General features: G+C 52.0%; 2 protein-coding genes across 2 annotated transcripts in view; both read right to left on the bottom strand.

Moving 5' to 3' along the window:
• Nucleotides 1–5,112: 5,112 nt before the first annotated feature.
• Nucleotides 5,113–15,557, bottom strand: CACNG1 (calcium voltage-gated channel auxiliary subunit gamma 1). Its single transcript, XM_007668073.1, has 4 exons — nt 15,323–15,557; nt 7,522–7,596; nt 6,790–6,927; nt 5,113–5,339 (listed from the first exon to the last, which is right to left on the bottom strand). The coding sequence occupies exons 1-4, from the start codon at nt 15,555–15,557 to the stop codon at nt 5,113–5,115; spliced, it is 675 nt and encodes a 224-aa protein (XP_007666263.1).
• Nucleotides 15,558–21,051: 5,494 nt separating this feature from the next.
• CACNG4 (calcium voltage-gated channel auxiliary subunit gamma 4) overlaps nt 21,052–26,465 on the bottom strand; it is a 34,850-nt gene continuing 29,436 nt past the window's right edge. The window contains exons 2-4 of the mRNA XM_029079651.2: nt 25,241–25,324; nt 23,381–23,521; nt 21,052–21,786 (exon numbers count right to left, since the gene is read on the bottom strand). Coding sequence (XP_028935484.1) covers nt 21,248–21,786; nt 23,381–23,521; nt 25,241–25,324 — 764 coding nt within the window. The 3' untranslated portion in view covers nt 21,052–21,247. The remainder of the gene's footprint in view (nt 21,787–23,380; nt 23,522–25,240; nt 25,325–26,465) is intronic.

The following is a 26,465-nucleotide window of genomic DNA, read 5'->3' on the forward strand; positions in this document are numbered from 1 at the left end:
GGTCTAAATTGAAATCTAAAATGAAGAGCCCAGTAACGATCCTGCTGTTGGATGTGGTGAAATTAATTTTGTCAAAGAACTTGACCAACTCTGATTTGGAACTAGAGCAGACAAAAGGTTTGGTTTGGGTTTATTTGAGTAAAGCTAGGCATCTCATCTGGCGTCCATGATAAGAAAGTGAACCATGCTAATTAATTGAGGCCTTTAAATCGATAGACGGGTTTATTTCTTCACAGTCATTTTGGAGCATTAAGAAGAATAACCCCACTAGGGACAGTGTGGAGGGTTTCGTCCGTATTGAATCCATAACGGTGGTGGAGAGCTAGCCTGTCGCAGAAGCAAAAATAGGTGTTCTCATTTCAAGGGAGAAGAGGCTCTGGGGGTTTGGGGGAAGATTGGACAGCAACTGTGTGAGTTGCCTAATTCTAAAAACCTGTAGACCCAGAGCTTTGCCTCAGGCCCTATCTGAACCCCCAACTCACTTACCGGTCAAAATATTCCCCTCCTCTCACCCTAACCCACCCCGGCTTGCTCGAAGCTCAAAGGACATCAACCATGCCCTCTCTGGGCCTTGGATTCCATCTGTAAAGTGAAGGTGTTTTCACTTCAAACCTTTGAGGGTGACCTGCAATACAAATTAGTCATTAATAACCATTAGATGCAACACCTCCTAATCCACAGCAGAAAGGCCCTGATGAAGGCTCCTTTTCTTGGATGAGGATCTCCCCTAAGTGTTGGGGCCAGTTTGGGTGCAGTCCAGGGCCTGCTGAACAATGGACTATTCTAGGGTAAAAATGGCAGAGGAGTTGAGATTCTGTGTATTGGCAGAGATGGACAGTCTCCCCAAGCTAGCAGGGAGGGCCGGCAGGCCACCAGGGAGCTGGTTATCATGGCATTTTCAAAAGTTTCCACCGATAGGGGCATGAACTCAGAGCAGAGAAGATACAGGCTACACCTGACAGTCCCTGTTTAAATGAACGGGAACTAACCCAAAGCCCCTTTTTGTCATCCTACCTATGGCCCCCAAATCTCCCAGAATCCCAGAAACCTCCCAGTCTCCCAGCCTCCTCCCATACTTTGCTGATGTGTCTCAGAGACTTGAACCTTTGGGCTCTGTTGAGCTTAATCTTGTGCCGTCTCCTTGTTTCAGAAATATTCATCACCTCTTCTTAATAAAACTGCAGACAATTCATCTTTTCTTTTCATCTCTGATTCATCCCTCAATAAGTCTGGCTATGACAGTGAATAGACCATATTTCTGCTCTGCTTCCTTTCATTTTTCTCATTTCTTCAGTATTAGAGGATTTTATTCTAATCTTTCAGCCAACTGTCTCACTGACCTTTCGAGATAAACTGGGACCCCTTTTCCTATAAAGGATATGGAAGTCGGGAGTTTTTCCTTGATCTCTGGATGGGAGCAGCCACTCCCCCAGGACCCTCTGGGTGTAGCTGTTGCTCGGTTTGCTTTGAGATTGGCAGTGATCTAGGTTTAGGAAAGGACTGTATGTGTAACCATGTTTCTTGAGAAGTGTAAGGTCTCCCCAGGCAAAACAAAGCATTGGAGCAAAATCTGGAGTTAAACTATGGTGATGTAGCCGGGAATGCTCCAGTTTATGCCCAGGGTCAGCTGGAAAGCAGTGTGGCCTAGTGGAAAGAGCATGGACCTGGGAGTCAAAGGACTTGGGTGCTGATCCCAGCTCCACCACTTGACACCTTGGGCAAATCACTTCACTGCTCTGTGCTGCAGTTACATCACCTGTAAAATGGAGATGAAGACTGAGCCCGTGTGGGACACAAACGATGTCTATCCTGATTAGCTTGTTTCTACCCCTGTGCTTAGTACAGTGCTTGGCACATAATAGGAGCTTAACAAGTACCATTAAAAAAGGGGGGTCAGAGCAGGCTCACTCCAAAATAATTCACAGCACAAAAGGGCCGGTTCTGGTCCGAGCTCTGTTGAATGCTCAGTTGGGAGAGTGGAAAGGATATTTTTGAAAGCGTTTTAATTTTTTTCCTCCGCACGCCAAGGCTCTTCCTGAAAATTATCTCAATTAGCTTTTCTCTAGAATGAATTAGCAATTCCCAGTGACAGGACAATTTTATGGTCTTTGTGTCTGGAACTACTGCTTAGGAATGAAGTCTTGCAATAGCAATAGGTGAGTTGAACACCGACACCTGTTAAGAGACAAGTTTCTCTGTCCTGGTACCTATTCTTATTTTGACAAGGGAAAACAAGTGACACGGGGGTGGATGAACATGATGAGAAAAATATTCCAACAGAAAATGATTCAAAAACATTGATGTAAAGCGGCTGCTGGGGAAAAAAGCCAGCACACAGAAAATCTACAGTGAGGTTGTAGGCTTTCAGGAAGGACTCTGTTACAGATTTTTCTGGTATTAAGTGCCACAAGCTTTTGTTTGCCAGGAGGGGCAAACCAGTTCACCGAGTGTGGGACCCGTGACTCCACAACTCAAGGCCACCTCCCTGATTCTTTCTCTGATTAAACTCACCAGTTCTAAAAATCTACTGGTTCAATCAATGAACTAATCCTCTCCCTGCCCCACCCCACCCCCAGTAATTACTACATCTGCTTTTTCACATGTAGGCTCTTTAGATGTGTGCACTTAATGAGCCATATTGAGTCTCCAACATTGTCATCTGCTTCTTGGTACCATGCAGGGCACCCATGTGGATCTCAGTAAGTACTCCTTGCCTGACAAACCTTTGCCCTCGTCACAGCTGTGGGTGCCTCAGTGGCAACTGCGAGAGGGCTGCCTGGGGGTCGGGGGGCGGTGGAGGTGTCGACTTAGAAGGGAGCATCAGAGAGTTGGGAATTAGAACTCAGATGTCAGGAGGTGCAGTTTCTTGTATTAATCATAGCCTTAAGATGAAGCCTGTCTATACCTGTATTTGCATATTCAGAGCATAAGAGGAAAACCTTTCAACTTTTTTGAGGGGAAGGCAGGTTGAGTTGTTGATTTCTGTGGCTGGGTCAGTCCCAGCCCCCTGGCTCCTAAGGGTCACTCAGAACAAGACTGATATTTCCAGTATTAGAAACTGAGGACCTGCTGGATCCCAAGAGTTTGGGGGAAAAGGGAACCAAATCCTGAGCCCCACCCCCTATCCCCCACCCCCACCCCAACTGCCTTTGGACTTTTTGGTCTCAATGTGCTCTTTAATTTAAATGGGAGTCTACTGTGCTATGTTCTGCATGACTGCACCTTGTGTGATGGTTATGTTGCATCAGAAAATATTGGTTTGAATTCTTGTTTTCAAAGTCTTCTGAGGGCAGTACCCCCAAGGATTAGACTCTACTTCATTTTAAGCCCACTCCCCTCTGATCCCTCAACTTGGCATTTCCCTGTGCTTGTAATTTGTTTTTCCAGGAATGCTGGCGTGTTACCATTGCAGCTTGTGCTGAAACCACAGCTAATGCTTAATCCTTTTTTTAGGGACAAAAACAAAAACCAAAAGCTCAACTCAACGATATTTAATTTTAGAAAAGCGTACCTTGAAAAAATGAGGACCTAAGGGAAGAGGTGACAGGAGAAGCTAAAAGAAAATAAGTGACCTAATAGGAGCCTGAAGGTGGTTATTTACTTATTTTTTTTTAATCTTAGAGGCCTAGGTTAAAAGTATACCACAAATCAAAAAAAATCCAGGCAGGTAGACTGAAATCCTATGTGGTTAACCGGCAGGAGCAGGGGGATTATGCTTTAATAAATGAAAAGTTCACCTGAAAAGGGTACCGACCGCACAGAATGATGAACTAGATGTCAATAAATCACCAGGACCCGATGACAACCAAGAAAGAGTTCTGAAGGAACTAAGTAATGGGACTCGTGGCCAGAGGATATGCTCTCTTGCTGCAAATCACATTTACCCCTGAGGACTAGAGGAAGGGTTCTAGAGGTGATCCTGGGAAGTAGTTACTCAATGCCTTGAAGATCAGTGAACACCTGGAAAAACAGCACCTTTAAGGGAAAGACAATATGGGAAATTGATTTCCTTCCAGAGTCCTGGAGTTCTTTGAATTCCATATTGGCATGTGGCCAGAGGAGGACCAGTGGCTGGAATACAAATTTTTCCACGTGCTGCACAAATACTGTTTGATGCACTTGGTTTTCATCTAACATGGGCATTGCATTCTTGTGGAACCAAATGTTAAGGGAAACAACAGTACCCCCACCTTGACCAACAGTGCAGGCATGTGCACAACCCAGAAGGCCGCCACTTTTCAGATCCAACCCACCCAGCTCATTTTTAACCCTCCTCCCTCCCCAGTTGCAGGTCCCCGCCTCTGAGTGGGCTCCAGAAATTGAAAGTGGTTTTAGGCGAGACTCATGGAAAAGATGACTTCTCCTCAGAGCTTTTATTTCACGCCACACTTGGTTTCACCCAGTGAGAAATGCTCCTTAGGAACTGTAGTGCACTGGGCCAGAGAGGGACTCTTTGCTTAGAAACAAATCACAAAGGCAGCGCGGCTTGTTTTGCTCAGCACCGGGGAGAAAGGGGCAAGGGTGAGGGCCTTTTACACAGTCCCATCTGTAATCATCTCCAGTCTGCTGTCCAACCACCCACTCACACCCCGAGGCACTGGTGTGGCATGGTCATGGGGTGGAAGCAAAACAGGGACAGGGACTTGTTCACAAATGACAACCTAAAGCAAATATGCCTGAAATCATTTCTGGGAAGGACGGTCTGAAACCCCAGGGGTGGCGTGAGACAGGCTGGTGGCATCTTAAACCCCAGTCCGAAAACTGTATCCTTGAGGGACGGAAAAACCATCCCTTGAGGATACTCGCCTTTGACCTTACTGGCTGATGCTGGATCACATCTCAGCAGTGCGCCATCCTTCCCTTCACCAAAGGAAGAAAGCCTCAGATAAAGGGTCATCTTAGAGAAGAAGGGAAGGCTGGGGCCGGGAAAGGAGGGAGAGGAGGTGGCGGCGGCACTGCCGGAGGCCCCACGGACAGGGATGGACGGCACCCGGCCACCACACAAATCTCCCACCCGGGCGGGCGTCTCTGGCCGGGTGGACGTCGCTGGTCGGTTTCCATGATAAAAGTCTGAGGGGCCCCAGAAGAGGCAGGCACAGAGCGGAGACCCCGTCAGTGCTCCGGGTCTGCATCCATACAGGTTTCCCAGGGGTTCCGGGGCAGGCGAGGCAGGGAGATGAGGAGGAGGGCGACGCCAAAGACGAAGAGCAGGACGAAGGCAGCGCAGGCGCAGGCGAAGGACCAGGAGTAATAGTACTCCATCCAGACCGTGTCCTCACTGTCGATCATCCGCTTGACAGACTGGCGCATCACCTCCACTGAAATGATGATGCAGAGGCCTGCAAGGAGAAAGCCATCAACCCCCATCCCAGGTGGGCCTCTCCCCCCACCCGCCATCAGACAGCAAGCAGAGGCAGCACGGCTTAGTGGAAAGAGCTCGGATCATGGGGTCAGGGGACTTGGGTTCTAATCTTGGCTCTGCTGACTGCTTGCTGTGTGACCTTGGGCAAGTCACTTCACTTCCCTGTGCCTCAGTTCCCTCCACCGTAAAACGGGGATGAAATACCTGCTCTCCTTCCTACTTAAAATGTGAGCCCCATGCGGGACAAGAACTGTGTCCAATCCACTTGTATCCTCTCCAGCGTTTAGAACGGTGCTTGACACAACGGTTACCACAATAATAATAATAGTAACAACAATAATTGGGTGTTTCCCCAGGAGCCCTAAGGCTTGACTTTGAATCCAAAGGATGGTAGGAACCTGGTGATCCTAACTGATTGAGACTGGACTTGTTTACGTGGTGCTGGGAGGAGAGGTTATCTGAAATGTGATACTGTTGTTGTGAGCCAACCAGAATTCATCAAGCCTGTCCATTCGGCTAAATCAGCATTGCTACAACAGGCTCCACGGGACACTGGTCCAAGTGGACCGGCACCTGACTGGGAAGGTTTTGGAAGGTGTGACCACAGAAACATGACCCAGGGAACCTTGGGGGAGGAGGTTCGGTGTGTAACATGGCCTGGTTGGGCTGACCGACTCCACCCGCAACAAGTAGTAATAATAGCATTTACTAAGCGCACACTGTGTGCCCAGGCAGGCACAGGAGTTTCTGCACCAGCCAACACCCTCGCTGGGTTAATACCGGGACTAGAAAAAGTGCAATCTCTGCCCTCGAGGAACTTCCCTTGGCTAAAGGTTGGTGTCCTGAGTCCACAGTGAAGTACTAGTAATAGTATTTATTAAGCACTTACTGGGTGCAGAGCCCTGTATAAAGTCCTGGGAAAGAGTACACAGGTGGGAATTAGACATGGACACTGTCCTTCAAGGGACTCACTATCCATGAAGCTGGAAAACCCTCCAGTGCTCCTCAGCTTGGTCCCTGATAGGAAACGACTCTCTTCCAGCCTTGGCCAGAAGTGCCTTTTGTTCTCAGGCGACAGAGTGCTTCTGTGGGCAACCTCAAGAGCACTGACCAATCAGATTACTCTTGCCAGCGTGAGTCCCCCCCAAAGTCGCTGACAGAATTATGATATTTGGTAAACGCTTACTACATGCCAGGCACTGTACTAAACGCTTCAAGGCACCCAGAGAAACCCAGGAAATGGAGTGGAAACTCTCCAACCTCAGGTGCCTTCCTAAAGTCTACGGAAGATGGTGTCGGGTGGAATCGCCAGAATCCATTCATCTAAACTCGCCGTATTCCAGCTCTTCCAACTGAGTCAGGGCCCTGCTAACTAATACAGTAAGCTGCCCTCCCTCTCCTCTGAGGACACAGAAGCTCCATCCTACCTGCAAAGGTATAGAACATGGCAGCTGGCTTCAGGAGGTAATCCTTCTTCTTCCAGAAGGACAGGAGTGTGATGACGGTTCCCATGATCATGAAGAAAATGCTGAAGATGGCAATGGCGGCTGCTGAGATGCTGTATTCTACCAAGGCAAGAGGGCGAGAGGAGTCAGCACACGCCTCACCCCAGCAGACACCCAATTCAGTCCTGCACAGCTCCACAGGACCTGGGAAGGTAGCATACGCACTTCCAACAGGCATTCCTTCTAGCCTGCAGGCCTAGGCTCCGGGCAGGGTGGAGAGGAGGAGGTGGAAGAGAAGGAAGAGGAAAAAGCCAAGACCAGGCAGAACCCAGTTGGTTCCCCAACTTGCAAGCAGACAACATCCAACCAGTCAAGTCAGGAAAAGAAGTGAGGTTTAGTTCCGCTAAATGCCTTGGGGATTTTTTTTCCACTTTGTTTTGGGGGCGTGGGGTGGTGGTGGTATGTGTGCATGTGTGTGTGTGTGTGTGTGTATCCGTGCACGCACATGTCTAGGGCTTATTGGCAACAGATAGCAGTGGATTTAACCCATCCGATTTCCCACGCCACGACGGGCAGCTTTGGTGTGATGAGAAGGGGCTGGCGAGAGAGATCCTGACATCACGGATTGGCCTGCTGATGGCCGGCAGCAGAGGTCAGGTAGGTGATGGTCGGCTCCCCCCTGCGTGGGTCCTGCTTCCAAGAGAACCCGCTCACCTTTCTGGGTGGTCACCTCGAAGATTTCCGAGCTCTCTCCCGGGTTGAAATGTCTAAAGTACGAACAGTTGTGCTCTGCAAGGAAGGAAAGAAAACATCAAGCGGGCAGGTCGACGGAAGGGAATTGGTGGCCCTGTGATGGGAAATGGGATTGGTATATCAGCTGTAAGTTAGGTCACTGGAGAGTTTTGTTATCATTATTATTACTATTGTTATTGTTATCCCGGTATTTGTTAAGCATTTGCTATATGCTAAGCACCGTACGAAGCACTGGGGTTGACATAAGTTGGACAGAGTCCCTGTCTCACATGGGGTTCACAGCCTAAGTATGAGAGGGGTATCGAATCCCCATTTTACAGAGAAGGAAACCAAAGCAACACGAAATTAAATGACTTGTCCAAGGTCACACAGCAGAGCCAAGATTACTTATGATGGCATTGATGAGGACACTGAGGGAGGGGCAGTTCCCCCCAACCCCCGCCCAGACATCTCCATTAGACTCTTTCCTCCATCCACAGTTTGAGGCCCTTAATGAAGGGCTTGGAACCTTTAGAAAGCCAGTGCCAGATGTTGTATTCCCTCCCTGCAGGCATGAAAAGTGATATTTTAGACCCATTTTGTACATGGAGCAATTGAGGTTCAAAGCAATCAAACACCTTGCCCCACAGGTGGTCAGTTCAGGAAACAGTAAAGCTGAGAATCCTTTCGGTCGGTCCAAATGGCAGCCGCCCATTAGTGATGAGAAGTGGCTGGTCTGGCAAGACCACTCCTGAGTCACAGTGTCAAATCCAGGAGCAGAGGCCTTTGGCTAGAAAATAAGGTCACTAGCCTCACCTAGTCTAGCCCCCTGCTTTCACACCATACTGCGGTTAAAATTAGCTAGCTGAATAACCTTTCCTTAAAAATGCACAATGAAGATACTGGATCCAAATGGTGCATAACCCTTACGGTCAGGACTTTTTTCCTAATATTCATCCTAATAATAATTATTATGATTATGGTATTAGTTAAGCACTTACTTACTACATGCCAAACTGTTTTAAACTCTGGGGTAGGTACACAGTCCCTGGGCCACATGGGGTTCTCAATCTTAATCCCCACTTTACAGATGAGGTAACTGAGGCACAGAGAACTTCAGTGACTTGCCTAAGGTCACACAGTGGACTAGCAGGGGAGCTGGGATTAGAAACCACGATCTCTTGATTCACAAGCCCATGCTCTTGCCACCAGGTCACGCTGCTTCGAGAAGTTAAGTGACTTGTCCAGGGTCACACCACAGTCAAGTGGCAGAGCCGGTATTAAAACCAAGGTCCTTTGGACTCCCAGGCCCGGGCCCTATACACTATCCCCCTCTCCCTTCCCATCCCCTCAGCACTGTACTTGTCTGCTCAACTGTATATATTTACATTACCCTATTTATTTTGTTAATGAAATGTACATCGCCTTGATTCTATTTAGTTGCCATTGTTTTTACGAGATGTTCTTCCCCTTGACTCTATTTATTGCCATTGTTCTCGTCTGTCTGTTTCCCCCGATTAGACCATAAACCCGTCAAACGGCAGGGACTGTCTCTATCTGTTGCCGACTTGTTCATTCCAAGCACTTAGTACAGTGCTCTGCACATAGTAAGCGCTCAATAAATACTATTGAATGAATGAATGAATGAATGAATGAATGAATGAATAGAAGACACTGCTTCTCTGGAGCTGAAGGGCCTCTGGGGTGCTCTGCCCCACCTCCAGGTGTTAGGAGGCAAAGCCGCAGAGTGAAAGATGAGAAGATCTTTCAAGAAACAGCGTGGCGTAGTGGAGTCAGAGGACCTGGGTTCTAATCCTGACTCCATCCCTCATTTGTGGTGTGACCTTGGGCAGGTCACTTAACTTCTCTGTGCCTCAGTTCCCTCCTCTGTAAAATGGGGATTAAGACTTTGAGCCCCATGAGGGGTATGGATTGTGTCCAATCTGATGATTCATTCATTCATTCATTCAATCATATTTATTGAGTGCTTCCTGTGTACACAGCACTGTACTAATCGCTTGGGAGAGTACAGTATCACAACAAACACATTCCTGCCCACAATGAGCTCACAGTCTAGATTAGCTTGTAACTACCCCAGCACTTACTATAGTAAGTATATAGTAAGTAGTATATAGTAATAGTAAGTATATAGTAAGTAAGTAAGCACTATTGTAAGTAGTAAGCTTACTATAGTAAGCATTGAACAGAACACCATTAAAAAAATAAAAGATGCATCATAGCAGCCAGGCAACCTGACCATGCTCACTCATGGTGTAAGATGGAAAAACATCCCTAGTTAAATTGGGATAATAAGTCACCAAATCAATGGTATTTATTGAGCAATTAGGGTGTGCAGACTACTGTTTTAAGTGTTTAGGGGGGTGATGAAACTGAGGCCCTACACGCATGTTGAAACTGCAAGAGTGGATGAAATGTCACCGCTCTCTCCTTTGCCATCATTCGCATGCCAGCCCCAAATGGGAACGTCTCCTATTTGCTGGTTCGTTAGGCACCATTTCCCTGGAGCCGCACATATGAAGTGACACTCAATTTGGTCATGCATTGCTCTCTATTACTGGATAAAGGAGCCAGCTTCTGCCCCTTTCGGTTGTCACCGAAGATCGCCTGAAAATAAATGGCAAAATCCGAATAGATTTCACGGTCAACCGGTTTCCTAACGGCCTAAGAGAGAACCTCTTTCTTAAAGCCCTCGGGGGCGCCTCTCCGCTGCATCACCCTCTGCCAGGCCGGCTTCATCTCCCATAATCTTCAGCTCCACGGTGCAGCCCAGTCAGGAGAAGATCTGTCAGTGGGGTAGTGGGTTTCTGATCGATCAGTCTCCCCATGAGCCCAGAGCCAGGGGAGGAACCAAATGACCCCTCCAGTTCCCTATTTGAATTCCCGCTCTATTTGGCCACGAACAAAGTGGAAGAGTGAAATCGAGCCTCCTGGGTCGGGTTGAAATTCCCTCTCTGGGAATCTGGAAAGGGAAGGCTCAGCCTGACAGGCCATGGCGATTGCTAGGAGTAGGTGCTTGATTTGCCGAGGGGGTAGGGTGGGCTGGCCAGGGCTTGTGAGGCGGAGAAAGCAGGGGAGGGACCTGTGTAAAGTGGAGAGGTGGGGCCAGCCCCACTTTCCAGTTAATCACTACCTCGACAGCTCACTCTGCAGCTGAGTCCAGTTAGGGCAGGTGTGGCCATGCTACCACCAGGCCTCCCCGCTCTAAAGGACCCACAGGCCGGCCCGTTGAGGTTGCAGTGGGGGAGCAGTGGCGTGAAGCTGAGTGCGAAGGGCAGAGCTGGGCTTTTGGGGCTCGTCCCTAGCACTGAACCTGGCCCCATGCTCTCTGGTTAGAGAAGGGAAGTACCACATCTTCTCATTCACTGGTCCCTCACTGAGTGTCTGCTCCATGAGCAGAGCGCTGTTCTGGGGGTTGGTGCTGTTCCAGAGTCCTTAAGCACACATCCATTCACGTATTCTTCTAAATAAGCACTTACTTATTTGCTTTTTCATCCTTCTCATCTATCCCTCGAGGGCAAGGGCCATGTCTTCTACCTCTATTCTACTCTTCCAAGCTTTAGTCCAGTGCTCTGTTACCGCCAATTAGTGGTATTTAATGAGAGCTTATTCTATGCTGAGCACTCCACTAAGTGCTCCGTCGATTAATATGCAGTTGAAGTTCCATAAAAGTAAGACGTAAGTAAGTAAGTAAGTAAGTAAGTAAGTAAGAAGTAAGTTCCAGAGAAGCAGCGTGACTCAAGAGAAGCAGCGTGGCTCAGTGGAAAGAGCAGGGGCTTTGGAGTCAGAGGTCATGAGTTCGAATCCCGGCTCTGCCACTTGTCAGCTGTGTGACTGCGGGCAAGTCACTTAACTTCTCTGGGCCTCAGTTCCCTCATCTGTAAAATGGGGATTAAGACTGTGAGCCCCATGTGGGACAACCTGATTCCCCTATGTCTACCCCAGCGCTTAGAACAGTGTTCTGCACATAGTAAGCGCTTAACAAATACCAACATTATTATTATTATTAAGAGCTGACATGAAAGCCAAAATACTCACAAGGGTGCAGAGAAGTTACCGATATTAAAGACATGACAGCTTCCCCCATCTTAATCTCCCCCAATTTATGCCTTCATTTGGAGCAGTGCCAAAGCTGAAGGCACAACAGTCATCTTGGAATAGGGTAATCAGATCTGGTCAGCCTCCAAGAAGGAGGTTTCACAGCCTCTTTTTCCCATCTGAGAAGGTACGGAGTGGCCCGTTAATCAGAAGAGTGATCCAGTGGTCTAGAGTCAGAGGGCCTGAGTTCCAGTCCCAGCTCTGGGAGTTTAGGCATGTCACTGCACCTCCCTGAGTCTGTCTCCTCATCTCTAAACTCGTTATGGGCAGGGAACCCACCCGCTATTTCTGTTGTCTCGTCCTCTCCCAAGCGCTTTGTACAGTGCTCTGCACATAGTAAGAGCTCAGAAATATCATTCACTGATTGATCTGTAAAATGGAAATAGTAACACCAGCCTCTCTCTACCATTCTGGACCAATCCGGGGAGTGGTGAAAGACTACTTCAGAAAAGTCAGCGCTTTATGGAACCTTACTTTAGGGAAAAGTGACCTGGTGTCTGACACTGCACTCATGCGCACAGCTGATTCTTCTGGCACTGCATTCTGCTGAATCCAGACAGACTCACTTTCTCTAATAATCTTCCCTTAAAGGCATTGAACTTCCAACCGATTTGAGCGTTTTCTCCCGTAGGAATGGTTCCTCCCTCGCTGCCCGACTCACTGAATGGGCAAGCGTGGAACTGGAGGGCGGAGGGGAGGGACGGTCTGGAGACCTCCCACCTACCGGTCTGCTGCATGACCTTGGATAATAATAATTGTGGTATTTGTTAAGCGCGGACTGTATGCCAAGCACTGTGCTTAGTGCTGACGTAGATCCAAGCAAAGGGGGTTGGATACAGTCGTTGCCCCACATGGGGCTCGCAGTCTCAATCCCCATTTTCCAGACGAGGTAACTGAGGCTCAGGGAAGTGAAGTGACTTGCCCAAGGCCAAGCACTCAAGTGCCAGAGCCGGAATTAGAACCCATGACCTTCTGACTCCCAGGCCCGTGCTCTTATCCACTAGCCAGGCTGCTTCCTCTAAGCCTTAACTTCTTTGGCTGTCTTAACTTCCCTGTGCCTCAGTTTCCTCAACTACCAAATGGAAACAAGATACCCATCTAGCTTCCTCTTAGACTCTAAGCCCCCTCGTGATAGAAGAACTGATTATTCTGTATTTACTCTAGTGCTCTGGCACCTAATTATTAACCCACATCAGGCTCCAGGCTTTTGGAGAGATCAGGAATGAAAACGCAGCAGAAAAGGGAAGGGTCCAGAGGGGCCGTGTTGCCTAAATAGAGCCTGTTTGGCACTTCCCCCTTCCTTCGGGCCGGAGGGCGTGGACTGCAGGGGAGGTGATTTGTCGACGGGGCACATTTTGTGGGCCGCCCGGAGGACGGGCATCTTCACTATGTGACACCCGCCCAGACGGGCACATGTTGACGTCCGTCAAGATCTCTAACATGGCCGGGCCTCTCTGGAACAGCTGCGTGTTTACGAGGGAAAACAGTTTCTTGAAGCAGTTGGGGAGGGCAGGGGGGCCGGGACAGAGGGGCCGGGGCAGGCTCCCACTCTCCCTTCTACAAATCAGGGGGAAAATGCAAACGTTGGGACAGGGAGTTGGGTTAATCCCGGCTCTGCCGCTTGTCTGACGTGTGACCTTGGTTAAGTCACTTCACCTCTCTGGACCTCAGGGACTTCATCTGTAAAATGGGGATTGAGACTGTGAGCCCCACGTGGGACAGGGACTGGGTCCAACCCGATTACCTTGCACCCTCCCCCTCCCCCCCCCCCCCGCGCTTAATACAGTTCCTGGCACAAGGTAAGCGTTTAACAGATACCATAACAATAATATTACTCATTAGCTCCAAAGGACCCCGGTATGTGGTCCTGAGCTCCGGGAGCTGGAGGGGTTTGGGAAGCTTGCACAGCGCCGGGAAAGCGAGAGGTGGGTTCGAAAATACAGATCTTCACCTCTGCCGGGGAGGCTCCATTTGGGGGACCGTGCACGGGGGATAAAGTAATAATAATGTTGGTATTTGTTAAGCGCTTACTATGTGCCGAGCACTGCTCTAAGCGCTAGGGTGGACACAAGGGAATCAGGTTGTCCCACGTGGGGCTCACAGTCTTAATCCCCATTTTACAGATGAGGTAACTGAGGCACCGAGAAGTTAAGTGACTTGCCCAAAGTCACACAGCTGACAAATGGCCGAGCCGGGATTTGAACTCATGACCTCTGACTCCAAAGCCCCTGCTCTTTCCACTGAGCCACGCTGCTTCTCACTGAGCCACGCTGGGGTCTGCAGGAAACGAGGAATCTCCGGTCCTACCACCTCAGTAAAGTTCCTCCCAGGTCCAACCCAAACTTGCCGCCGGCCCCGGCCCCAGCTGCATCAGGGAGACTTCGGGGCTGGAGAACGGCCGGCAGGTCCAGGTCCCGGCCTGGGGACAGTTTGGGAGGCTCCTTCCCCCCTTCCCCAAGCCCTAGGTGTGCGTTCTGCAGAGGGGCTGGCTGTCAGGGATCTGAACTTGAAGTGTGTTCTAAGTGCTGGAGTAGATAAAAGGGAGTCAGGTTGTCCCACGTGGGGACCCCCGGTCTACATCCCCATTTTCCAGATGAGGTCACTGAGCCCCAGAGAAGTGAATAATAATAACGGTGTTTGTTAAGCGCTCACTATGTGCCAAGCACTGGGGTAGATACAAGGTCAGCAGGTGGTCCCACGTGGGAGTCACATTTCTAATCCCCATTTTACAGATGAGGCCCAGAGAAGCGGAGAGACTTGCCCCAAGTCACAAAGCTGACAAGTGGCAGAGCCGGGATGAGACCCCACGACCTCTGACTCCCAAAACGGCGCTCTTTCCACTGAGTCAAGCTGCTTTTCAGGGTGAAGCGACTCGCCCAAGGTGACCCGGCAGAGCAGGGCTGGAGGGGACATTAGAACTGCCCAGGGCCCGTGCCCTCTCCACTTAGGCCACGCTGCACCTGCCCCAGCGCTTAGAACGGTGGCCGGCACACCCTAAGCACTTAACAAATACCCTTATTGTTAGGACGACAGTGCTCTGCACCCAATACATAAAAAGCCTTGGTGGATTGGGAAGCTGCGTGGTTTAGCGGGAAGGGCAAGGGCTTGGGAAGCAGAGGACGGCGGTTCTTAACCCGGCCCCACCACCCGTCTGCTCTGTGCCCTTGGGCGAGCCGCTTCCCTTCCCCGGGCCTCAGTTGCCTCCTCTGTAAAATAATAAGAAATGATGTTGGTGTTTGCTAAGCGCTTACTATGTGCCGGGCACTGTTCTAAGCGCTGGGGTAGATCCAGGGCAATGAGTTTGTCCCACGCGAGGCTCACAGTCTTCATCCCCATTTGACAGACGAGGGAACCGAGGCCCGGAGAAGTGAAGTGACTTGCCCGCTTCTGTCACAGAGTTGACGGGTGGCGGAGCGGGGGATTTCGAACCCACGACCCCCGACTCCCCAGCCCGGGCTCTTTGCACTGAGCCACGCCGCTTAAGGGGGGGTAAGCCCTTGGGCCCCACGTGGGACCACCCGCTCAGCCCCTATCCGCCCCAGCGCTCGGAACAGTGCTTGGCACCCAGGGAGCGCTCAATAGCCCTATTGGAGGGATTCCGCTGGCCACCCCCGCCCCCGCAGGGGTGCCCGGAGGAGGGGAGGGGGGTCCCCGCTCGGTACTTCACCCCCGGGCAGGTCGATGGGTCCGCAGCCCCGGTGGTCCGTGTCCACGACGAAGATCCGCTTGGTGCAGAGGCGCCAGAGGCCGAAGTGGGCGGCCTCGCAGGTGGCGTTGTACCGCTCCACCTTGGGGCTGAGCACGGCCCAGTGGTCGGTGACCACCGCGGCCAGCATCAGGGACACCCCCACCAGGATGGCGCAGAAGGTCAGACGGACTTTGAGGGCCTTGGCGTCGTCCATGGTGCGGGCCCGGCGGCGGGCGCGCCCTAAGCGCAGGGTCCAGGGCTCGGCAGGTCCCCAGCCCGGGGGGGCGGCTATAAATACCCCTCGCCCGCTCGCCCGGCCTAGCCTAGCCGTCGTCCGGAGGGGCTCCGAGGCGCGGCTTCTATTCCTGGGCACGGCCAGTCGGGCCAGGGCGGCGGCCGCCGCTCCTCCAGTTACAGCTTCGTGTCCACTTGGAAGGAGCTAGGGGTAAAGGGGGGCGGGTCCGGGCCCGGCGGACCCGAGGGCCTGGACGAGCAGCGGGACCCGGCGCCCTCTAGGAGAGGGGAGGGGGCTCCGAGGGGGGGTCTGACACCCCCCTGCCTCAGGAGACTGAGGGCCCGACAGTCCCGCCACCCTCTAAGGTCGAGGAGTTGGCTCCGACGGCCTGACACCCCTCTGACTGAGGAGGCTGAGGGGCGGACATTTCCGTCACCCTCTAAGGGCAGGGAGTGGGCTCCGACGGCCTGACACCCCTGTGACTGAGGAGGCTGAGGGGTGGCCATTCCCGTCACCCCCTAAGGGCAGGGAGTGGGCTCCGACAGCCTGACACCCCAGTGACTGAGGTGGGTGAGGGGCGGCCATTCCCATCACCCTCTAAGGGCAGGGAATGGGCTCCAACGGCCTGACACCCCTGTGACTGAGGAGACTGAGGGCCGGACATTCCCAGTGCCCTCTAAGAGCGAGGAGTTGGCTCTGATGGCCTGACACCCCCGTGACTGAGGAGGCTGAGGGTCAGCCATTCCCGTCGCCCTCTAAGGGCAGGGAGTTGGCCCCAACGGGGCCCCGTCACCCCCATGACTGAGAAGGCTGAGGGGCGGCCATTCCTGTCGCCCTCTAAGGGTGAGGAGTTGGCCCCGACGGGGCCCCCGACATCCCCGTGATTGAGGAGGCTGAGGGGTGGACATTCCCGTCACCCCCTAAGAGCGAGGAGTTGGCTCTGATGGCCTGACACCCCTGTGACTGAGGAGGCTGAGGGGCGGCAATTCCCATCACCTTCTAAGGGCAGGAAGTTGGCTCCGATGAGGCCCCCGCCACCCGGGTAACCCAGGAGCCCGAGGGACGGCCATTCCCGACGCCCTCGAGGGTCCCCCGCACGAGCCACTGAGGAACCGGAGGTACAGTCCGCCATTCCTGGCGTCCTCTCGGGGAGGGGAAGGAGCGGCCGGGAATTTCACATGTCCGGGGACAGCTGGGGACGACGCCGGAGCTCAGCTCGCCACTGCCACCGCTTTGGAGATGGGGCGGGAGGAGGCGAGGCCGGGCTGCCGTGGGTCAGGCCTGGGCCCGACAGAGGGTCAGCCCAAGGCCCCTGCCCCTGGCCGGTCTGTTTCCCTGGGTGTCGCCCCTTTAGCCTCGCCGGCGGGTCCCCGAGGCATCCTGGAGGCCTCCACGGAGTAGAGGGCGGCTAGGGGGGCCGGCCACGTGGCCGAGAGCCAGATCGCGGGCCTGCCTGGCCTGGGACCAGAATTGAGCAGAGAAAAACCATTTTGAGAAAGACCATTCCAGTTCAGGGTGAAAATCTAGCCAGCCACCACAGATGACTGTGGGGATGGGCCGGGGTCATCTCCAAGGGAAACGCCACTGTGACCCGCCACATAGGGCAACCTGAGGTCGACCCTCGGCCTCTGCCTGGAGTAGCTCGAGGTCCCAGGGAGCCGTGGACTGCAGGCCCGCCCTCTGCCTTGAGCCCACTCCTCCTCCTCCTCCCTGGGCTCCCCCAGAACCCAATCATGCTGAGACCTCCCCACCGCCACCCGGCCCGCTTCCCTCCCTGCTGCTTGCAGGACTGCTTTCAGCTCTGGAACAATAACAGAAGTAGGGGGCAGTTAGGAAGATTTCCCTGGGGACAACGTGTCCCTAGGTTGCTGTCGAGTACCTTAATGGGTGACTCTGCCCTGTAGCAACCTGACTTGTGAGGGAATACAAAGGGAGGACAGGGGATCGTCAACCAACTTGGGTGGCCCCTTCCTTGTCTAAGGAAGGCTCTGGGGCATCTGTCGGAGCAGGCGCCTGCCCTTCAGGAGCTTATGGCCCCTCTATGTCCCGGGCTGTCCCGCGCTGATTCCTACCACCTCCGAGGCAGGGTCCGGACCCCGACCAATGAGGTGGGAAGGGCAGGGGCAGCCTCCATCGTCTTTCCTCTCTTGCAGTGGGAAGTGTGTGGCCTGATGGCCGGCAGGGAGTACGGTCTGGCCCAGGATTGGGAAGCACAGAAAGCAGAGCCATCTTTGGAGCTGTCCTCTCATTAACTGGCAGCCTGTTGAGCCCAGGGGTGGCAAGATTGCACATGAGGTGAGTCTCTTTTTTAATTTTAACTTCTGGGCACTGAACCTTCACCGGCAGGGGCTCCTGCCTGCCTGTGTGGGCAGCTGCTTTCGTGGCCTGCAATGTCATTTATTGAGCGGTCCCCAGGGGGCAAAGCCCCGGCTGTGGGGGTTTTCAGAGGTAGAAGAAGGCACAGTCCCTCTATCCAGGAATCGGCTTTCACTCTCTCTCACGGTAAATGCAGTAACCCCCAGGGAGACTATATCCGTGTGTGCAAGAGTGGCCATTATGCCCGATGCAGCACTTATGGCCCCTTCCACGTCGAATGCACACAAACTCATCTTCCCCCGCTACTGCTACCCAAAGGGCCTGGTACCATTTTTCTTTCTCTCCCTCAGTGTCCTGATCTTCCTGGAGTCCCTGCTCTCTGACAGTCGCCCATTTTCTGAATGCTGCACCCCAAAAACTATTAGTAGTAGTCGTAGAAATGGTATTTATGGAGTGCTTATTGAATGCCAGCCCCTGTCCTAAACACATAGGAAGGCTCAGCAGGTTAATCAGGCTGTGAAAGGAGGTTTACCATCCATGTGGGTGATAGACCCTGGGAACACCACCGGGCAGTTGGCCTGACTTTGCTGTACTCAGGGTAATTCCCCTAGTGTAGACTCAGCACCCAGAACCACTTCATATGCCCACCTCTGCTCCACCCTCCCGCCACTCGCTTGGACAGTTGAGTAACTCTGCCTAACAACAAAAATTTCCACTGTACCATGCCAAGAAGAAAACATTTAAAAAATGGTTTTATTTAAAAAACAAACCAAAAAGCAATAGTAAGTACAGGCTTCACACGAGGGAGAGGCGGACGGAATGGGCAGAGCTCGCTCATTACAGTAGGGAACCATGAGGAGGAGCTGGCTTCCAAGGGGCTGGGGGACCCCCTCCCCGCCCCCGCCCTGATTCCTCCTCATACCTCAGGGCAGAGGGGTCTCTGAGACCATCGTGGACTTAGGAGTCTATACTGCCCCTTGCTGCTGGCTCCTTGCTGAGCTTGGACTAGATGCAACAGGAGAGGGGTTAATGGACTGCCAATCTCCCCTCCGAGGCAGCAGCAGAGAGGAGGAGGAGGAGGCATAGGGTGGGGAGAGGAACCATAGTTGCCAAAGGCCAGGTGGTTGAGGGCTTTTTACCTTATTTCTGAGCCCTTGACCAGAGACCTGCCAGTCAGCCTCAGTTGGGGGGTGATTTCTCTGCCACCCAAGAGGTTTTTCCCATCCCCCAAATACACTTGAACTCATCAGAACTCAGCAACTTGGCTTCCTCTGAAGAACTGCTTGCCGGGTGGTTCTGGGTCCCATTGACTCCATCACCAGGCAGCCCAGACAGCTGTGGAAGAGGCAAGATTGGAGGTCCGGGGTCTCAGAGAGACGCGGGGCTTGGACCTGGACATGGACCACATGAAGGTGGCTTGAGCCCCGTCGAAGGCTGACAGTGCCTGCCAACCCTCCTCCTCCAGAGCACATACACACACACATACACACGCACACTCACAAACACACAGAAAGGGGGAGAGAGAGAGAGAGGGACCATCAGAAAACACCACCTTCCGCTAGGAAGGTAAAAGTCACAAGCAAGCACAAACGAGGACTACTTTCTAACTCAGCTCACTAACACACAGGAAACATTCAGTTGGAGACTTGCGCCAAGGTTGACTTTTGCTCGACCAGGTCAGGTCAGGTCAGGTCAGGGATGATTGAATGGCTAAGACATCGCTCTCAGAAAAAGTGGACCGGACTCTGGGCTCAGTCTGCCCATCTAGAAAACTGGCAGTTGGGCGGTGAAGTCGCCCAGGGAGAATGAGGCAAAGACCTGCTGGTAAGAACATCACCTACTTCTATCACAGAGTGGCTGCTCCATTGGCATTAAGAACTTTCAAAAATTAGGAAACAGTTTCCCTTTAGAAAGCAGATAGCACTTTGTCTATAAAAGAGGAAAAAGAGGTCATTGTTCAATCATTTTATAAACCTATGCCCACCGCTCTGTCTTTCCATTCCCTCAAAGGGAACAGATCTTAGAAGGGCATTGCTTCTGCGGCTGGACTTTCAAAAGGAAGGAAAACGCTAAAACGTTGCCCCCGACCAGAAGCAGTACTCCCTCCAGTCCCAGGACTCTTGCCGCTCGGTTTGGTCGGCCGTAACGGGATAAATTACGTTAGCGTGAATTGGGGATGAAACTCTGTTTGTCCTCGTGAAACGATCGCCGGTCCGCATCTCCCCCAGCCCTCGTGCGCCGCACGACACGCGTTTAATAAATACCAAACTGATTCTGTTCTCTCATCTCCATATAGTCATTATTAATACACAAACTCTATGTCCACAATCTGCATCAGCTCTCACCATGCCAAGTGCTGGATCAGTAGAGTAGCACTCTCCTTGCCTCCATGTACAACGGGGTCACTTGTCCTGTGAATCGGGCTACACCTGGGGTGGAGGGCGAATGGAAGAAACGAAGGCAAGGCCATGAAGCAGGTCCCGTCGAACCGATCTCCCATTCCTCGGTGGCGTGGAGGCTTCTGGATAGTGTTTCCTTCTCTTTCCGTGGCCAACAGGGGTCTGAACCCGAGGAGGGTTATTCTCTCTGCCGTCCTGCTCGAAGGGCCCCAGCATCCTCGTGACCTCAAGACTCCCCCCGGGCCTGCGCCTGTCTCGTCACTCCCTCCTCCCCCCCGCCGTCCCATGAGCTTCCGACTCAGGTCTTCTGTACCTATAGCGTGCAGATTGGTGGAGCCAGGATTTCCACTTCTGGACTCGCTGTGCTGTGTCCACACCTAACAATTTGTCTGTGGATGACCCCCGGGGGTCCGATGGGGACAGCAGCACCGATTTCCTGAAGTTCTTGGACCCTTGGCCGGGCTTGGTCAGTGAAGAACCACTGCCCGAGAGAGCACCGGTGACCCATCCTCACCCTTCTCCAACGCAGAGGAGGCTGAATCACAGTTTTGAAGCGTAGTAACAAACTCCCCAGCAATCCTCCGCTGGGTAGGGTGGACGGGACTTCTCCTGGCCCCCAGAGCCACCCAAATCACATTCTTTTGGAACTTTGTGTTCAAGAAAGAATGGATCGTTTTCCCCCAGGTTGGGAAGCCTGAGGTCACACGGGGATTTTTGAGACCGCCCCGCCATTTCACCCCCCCCATCCCCACCCGCCACCTGAGCCACAGACTCCCTCTTCCCTGAAAATCAGTCACTGATTCATAAATCCGTTTGCTCTTCCAGTATCAGGTTTCTTTAAGGGGAGAATCCACGAGTGAGGGGCTTGCGTTTTCCTTAAAAACCAGTCACCTTTCCTTTGAGCAAAGTTCCATTCTGGGAGGAGGCGAACAGGTAACAAAAGGGGCTGTCCCCTCAAACTGGCGTCGTCCGCCGGTTGAGCATGCTGACGTGAAGCCCTTCTTTGAGTTCCTTCTGGAAGAAATTGTGGACCTGTAAGAAGCTGGCTTCCTGGTCCGGGCTGTAACTGGCCGCCGTGGTGACTTTCAAGGGTTCTCTGGACAGGGTGTACATGGAAAACTCTCCCATGGGCATGGAGCCTGCCATCGTCATGCCAACCGGAGACACGTCCCGGGAGGGAGAAGGCTCCGTGGACCGAGAACTTGATCTTGACCTCCTCCTCCTGTACCTGTAACTCGGCATTCTGGCATAAGGGGAAGAGGAAGAAGTTTTAAGGAACTCCCGTTTGGTCTTAAATCTCAACTCTTTATTTTTTTCTATGTATATGTTTACAGCCAAGACGCCTATGGTTTCGGCCACAATAAAAGACAATGCTCCAAAGTAGAAAGACCAGCCGTAGTGGTAATGGTTTTTCTTGTCTTCGTCCCTCTTGTCACTGGGATCGCCTGCGTTGCTGGAAATGTAGACGATGATTCCTATGATGTTGCTCAGGCCTAAGAAAGAGAGCAAGAAGACACAGCGGACTTCGGTTATCACAGTGGCCCCATAGTCCCAGTTGGGTTTGGAAATGGGTGACTGGTTGGGCAATCATTTTTGGGGGAGGTGGGCGGGGGTGGGGGTGGTCTGAGGGGTGTGTGTGTGTGTGTGTGTGTGTGAGCGTGCATGCATGCGTGTCTGTGGGTCCCACTCTCTTGTACAAAGGAGTCCTGTTTAAGCCTCTAGAGCATCAATTTCTGCTACAGTGACAGGAACCAGTGCCATGCTGAGAATGTGGCAATTACCGCAGGCATCCTTTACACACTGCTTATCCCAGGCTCCAGTAGAGTATAAGATCCTTGAGGGCAGGCTTGGGTCTCTGGCTTCTGGTAGTGTAGTGTTGTAGTTCTGTGGTAGTCGTGTCAGTATATTATAGCATTCTGCACACGGGTAGGCACCCAGTAAATACGAGTGATGGACAGACTGATAGGGTTGTATGTGTGGAGAGGGAGGAAGGGCGTGCAGATGAGTCCCACTGTCATCAGCACCCCTAACCTCCTTTTCCACAGCTACCTCTCTGAATATGGGTGGAGATGGAGAGAAGCTGTGTGTGCCCTAGTGGATGGAGCCCAGGCCTGGGAGTTAGAAGGTCCTGAGTTCTAATCCTGGCTCTGCCACCTGTCTGTGTGACCTCGGGCAAGTCACTTCACTTCTCTGTGTCTCTTTCACCTCATCTGTGAGCCCAAGTGGGACACGGACTTTGCCCAACCTGCTTATCATGTTCCTACCTCAGTGCTTAATACAGTGCCTGGCATATAGTAAGTGCTTCACAAAATACCATTAAAAGAATGGGGTTGCATGCCCTCCCCTGCTACTCTTCCAGTACCTGGGCAGCAGCAGTGAGAAGCAGCAACTGGGGCCACAGAGGGAGAGAGTGACACTTCAGGTCTGTCTATCGGATATACCTGGCCCTGGTGCAAATTAGTCCGTGCCTTCCCCTGAAATGGATTTAGCCCGGGGCTGATTTGCATTCTGGGAGAATGTGACACATGGTAGAATCCTTTTGGTGGAAGCCAGTAAGTGTTCTGGCAAGTGACTATTTTCCCTTATTATCTATTGCAGACTAGTCCACTCGAAGGTCTTCGGTGCTTGTTGGCCTAAGAGAGCTAGGGAACGAGGATCAGAACAGGTAGTTGTTCTCTTGGGCCTCGGTCTGCTAAAACAGCCACACTAATTGACCCAGGCCCGCAGATCTGAGACCTATAAGCAATTTAAAAGGCTCTGCTCCTACTTTCTGCTCATTTTCCCTGGGAATATGCTTCAGGAGTAGGGAGAGACTCTGAGCCTGTGTACCCAGCATGAAACAGAAGGGAAGTGAGTTGTAAATTGGATCCGTAGAGACAGCTCGACCGGATTAATCCTGATCCAAAATGGAATCTCTAGCTCTGGTCCCAGACTGACTCTGAGTCCACCGACCAAAGGAACCAGACCACTGCCAAATCTCCCTTTCTGGGGTAAGGGCCACGGGTTGCTGCCGGCGGTCTCTTAGCCAAGGGAGCTGGGACATGATGGGAAGGGAAGAAGAGGGGCCACCGAGTAATTTGCCTTTACCTGCGGCCACGAAGAGGATCCCGGCACTGAGAATGATGTTGTTCCTGCGGCTGTAGACCCTCCCTGCCCCGATGCACAGTCCCCCTAGCAGCAGCAGGATGGTGCTGAGAATGGGGAACACGCTCGAGGCGCGGACGATGCCTAGGGAGGGGGCAAGAGAGAAGCAAGAAGGGGAAGAGAAAATGGCAGCCACATCAGTCCCGCTCCCTCCCGGACCCAAGGAAGGAGACAGAATGGCACACCAGACTCGGGGCAGATCCTGGGGCAGATGACAGAGACCCAAGTGGGAGATTGGGAATTGAGAGGCCAGTGAATGGGACATGCCCTAGGCTTGCTGGACGCCACCCCCCACACATACACAAGAAGGGTCCACCTGGCTAGCCACCCAGCAGGCATTCCTGGAGCATTGGGCACCTCCCTGGAGAAGAGGACCTTGAGGGCTGCCAAGGAGAAAGCGACCCAGCTAGGAAGCATTGGGTGCAGATTTTCAGAGACGGAATTTCCTGGCCCTTCTTCCAGCCCAGCTGGGAGCAGCGTCTGACCGGCTTCAGCACTTTGGCGTGCCGATTGGATCCTTTCTCTCCCAGAGTCTCCGATGAGTAACTCAACCCAGTTTTTCTCAGCAGCCATGCTTAGGAGGAACATCTTCCTCTAAGCTGGCTTAGATCACTGCTACCCGGCCCCAGTTTTGGGACTGAAGAAGATCGCCGCCCCTGCCCGGTCCCACACTCCAGCACCCCAATCACCCCCTGTCAGAAAACCGCAGGAGATGGGGTCAGGGCAGCCGCTTCAGCTCCGCTTGGCTAGGCTATCGGCTCCCATTAGCCTTAAAGTTGATATGAGCTGACGTGAGCCAAGGCAGCAAGCCTGCAGCCATGGAAACGGAGAGGGAGCAAGAGACACTTTCCTTTCTCTCTCAAAAGCTTATAAAACAGGCCATCCCTCTGCTCTTGGGGACAGGTCTGACCTCTGACCCTCTTTGGGTCAATAAGCCAGGCTAACAGTCCTCTATCTTTCTGGGTGTATCATATGAAAAGGTGGGTCCCCAGAATTGAAGAGTAGAAGCTCCTTGAGGGCAGAAAACATGTCTTTAACTTGGATAGAACCCTCCCGAGGACTTGGCATTGTATTCTGTCCGCAGTAGGTGTTCAGTAATTTCGATTGACTGTTTGACCTAATGATTGGAGGGTTGGATGAGATCTAGAAGGCCTGCATCCTGGAGACCATTGTCATTCTGAGAACACTGCAGATCCTTGGTACATTTACAGTCTTCTCGAAACCTACTCTTTCTCCCTTTCTCCCCTCCCCATCTTCTCCCTTATCAGGTATCCAAGATTCACCAAATGGGGTACCTTTCCCTCAAGAGGCCTTCCCTGACTAAACCCTCACTTTCTCTTCTCCCACTCCCTTCCACGTCACCCTTGCACTTGGATTTGCCCCCTTTAATCACCCCTCCCTCAGCCCCACAGCACTTGTGCCCATATCCGTAATTTATTTATTTGTATTAACGTCTGTCTCACGCTCTAGACAGTAAGCTCACTGTGGGCAGGGAACATGTCTGCCAACTCTGTTATATTGTACTCTCCCAAGTGCTTAGTACACTGGTCTGCACACAGTACACGCTCAATAAATACGATCGATGGATTGATGGATTGGAGCAGGTATCAGGGTGCCAGGAGGCCCTTGGTCCTGCATCCTCATAGCAAGGAAATGTACTTGACCCACGTGGCCCCGTGACTGACTGTGTGGAGCAGTCCACGGGATCCTCCACAAACATCTCCCTCCCAACTCTGGTCACATCCCATGCCCTGGGGACCCAGATCCATTCACCCTCGAGGGCAATGTGTTTTCAATACTTACGCAGGAGGTACTCGGAGCTGTCGTGGTCGTAATCGTTGTCTTCTGGGAAGTGGTTGATCCGGAAGCAGTGCCCTTTATAGACCCCTAAGGGAAACAAAGGAAACAGAGGTGGTTATGCTCCCAGAAAGGAGGCTTTGTGAATGGACAGAGCGGTCATTTGTGCTTCTCTCTGACTAATAATGCAAAGACCCCTGCTCTCGCCCCTCCCCACCAACCGGCACACCTCCCCCCCGCCCCGCTCCCAATACTCCCGCATGGTCAGGACACCAATGACTGCATCAGTTGCTTCTTAAGCATATTCTTTAATTTTGCAGTCAGGTCTTTCATTAAGTCAACAGCCAGAAACAGTGTGGTCTAGTGAAAAGAACACCGGCCCAGGAGTCAGAGGACCTGGGTTGTAATGTCGACTCTGCCACTTGTAACTTCACTTTTCTGAGCCTCAGTTACCTCATTTGCAAAATGGGGATTAAGACTGGAGCCTCCTGTGGGACACACTGACAGTGTCCACCCTGATTATCTTGTATCTCCCCCAGCATTTAGTACAGTGCCGGTATATATTAGACACTTTACAAATACTATTTTAAAAAACCCCCAAAACAAAAAACAGGACAGCATCATTTCATCAAGTCAAATCTAACAAATGTGTCCCTGGCTTTTGCCTCCGTGACTTCCTTTCTTTCTTTACCTTCTCTTCTGTTGCCAAAGGAAAACAGACTTCTCGTCTAAAGTAAGAAGCTTTCGATCTACCCCGTGGTGAACCAAGCCTGTGTTACCAGTTGAGATCTAATGCAGAAGCAGCGGGGACTCAGCTGGGAAGAGACACAGAGAGAGCTTTCTGCCAACCCAGCTGACCTATGGACAGGTTAATGACAACAGTGAGAAGAAGAGGCAGACCAGCAGAAGCTCCAGGAAGGTAAGGCTAAACTCAACATTCACACTCAGACATACATCCAGGTGCACAAGGAAGCACATGTGCAAGGAATGAAATTCGCTTCCATTGAAAAGATGATACTCACTCAATGCACGTTATTGTTAATTCAGACTAGACTCCCCCCATCTGAATTTCTGAGGTTTAATTGTATTTATTGAGACATCACTTTCTGCAGAATCTTTTACCCAGCACCAGAGTCCTGTGCACTTGAATCTGTCCCCCTGAAGCACTTGCTATTCACCCCACCTTCCGACCTACGGCACTTATGTACGGATCCTTATTCTCTGCCATTTC

Source organism: Ornithorhynchus anatinus, chromosome 15 (genome assembly GCF_004115215.2).
Source record: "Ornithorhynchus anatinus isolate Pmale09 chromosome 15, mOrnAna1.pri.v4, whole genome shotgun sequence".
In the NCBI taxonomy this organism is placed as follows: Eukaryota; Metazoa; Chordata; class Mammalia; order Monotremata; family Ornithorhynchidae; genus Ornithorhynchus; species Ornithorhynchus anatinus.

Bases quoted from the DNA above. Each gene is read 5' to 3' on its own strand.
- CACNG1 (XM_007668073.1), bottom strand. From the start codon at position 15,557: ATGGACGACGCCAAGGCCCTCAAAGTCCGTCTGACCTTCTGCGCCATC. The intron at 7,597-15,322 runs GTGAAGTACCGA...CCTTCCTTGCAG, and splicing joins ACCCATCGACCTGCCCGGGG to AGCACAACTGTTCGTACTTT. The intron at 5,340-6,789 runs GTAGGATGGAGC...TTCTCCTTGCAG, and splicing joins CATGTTCTATACCTTTGCAG to GCCTCTGCATCATCATTTCA.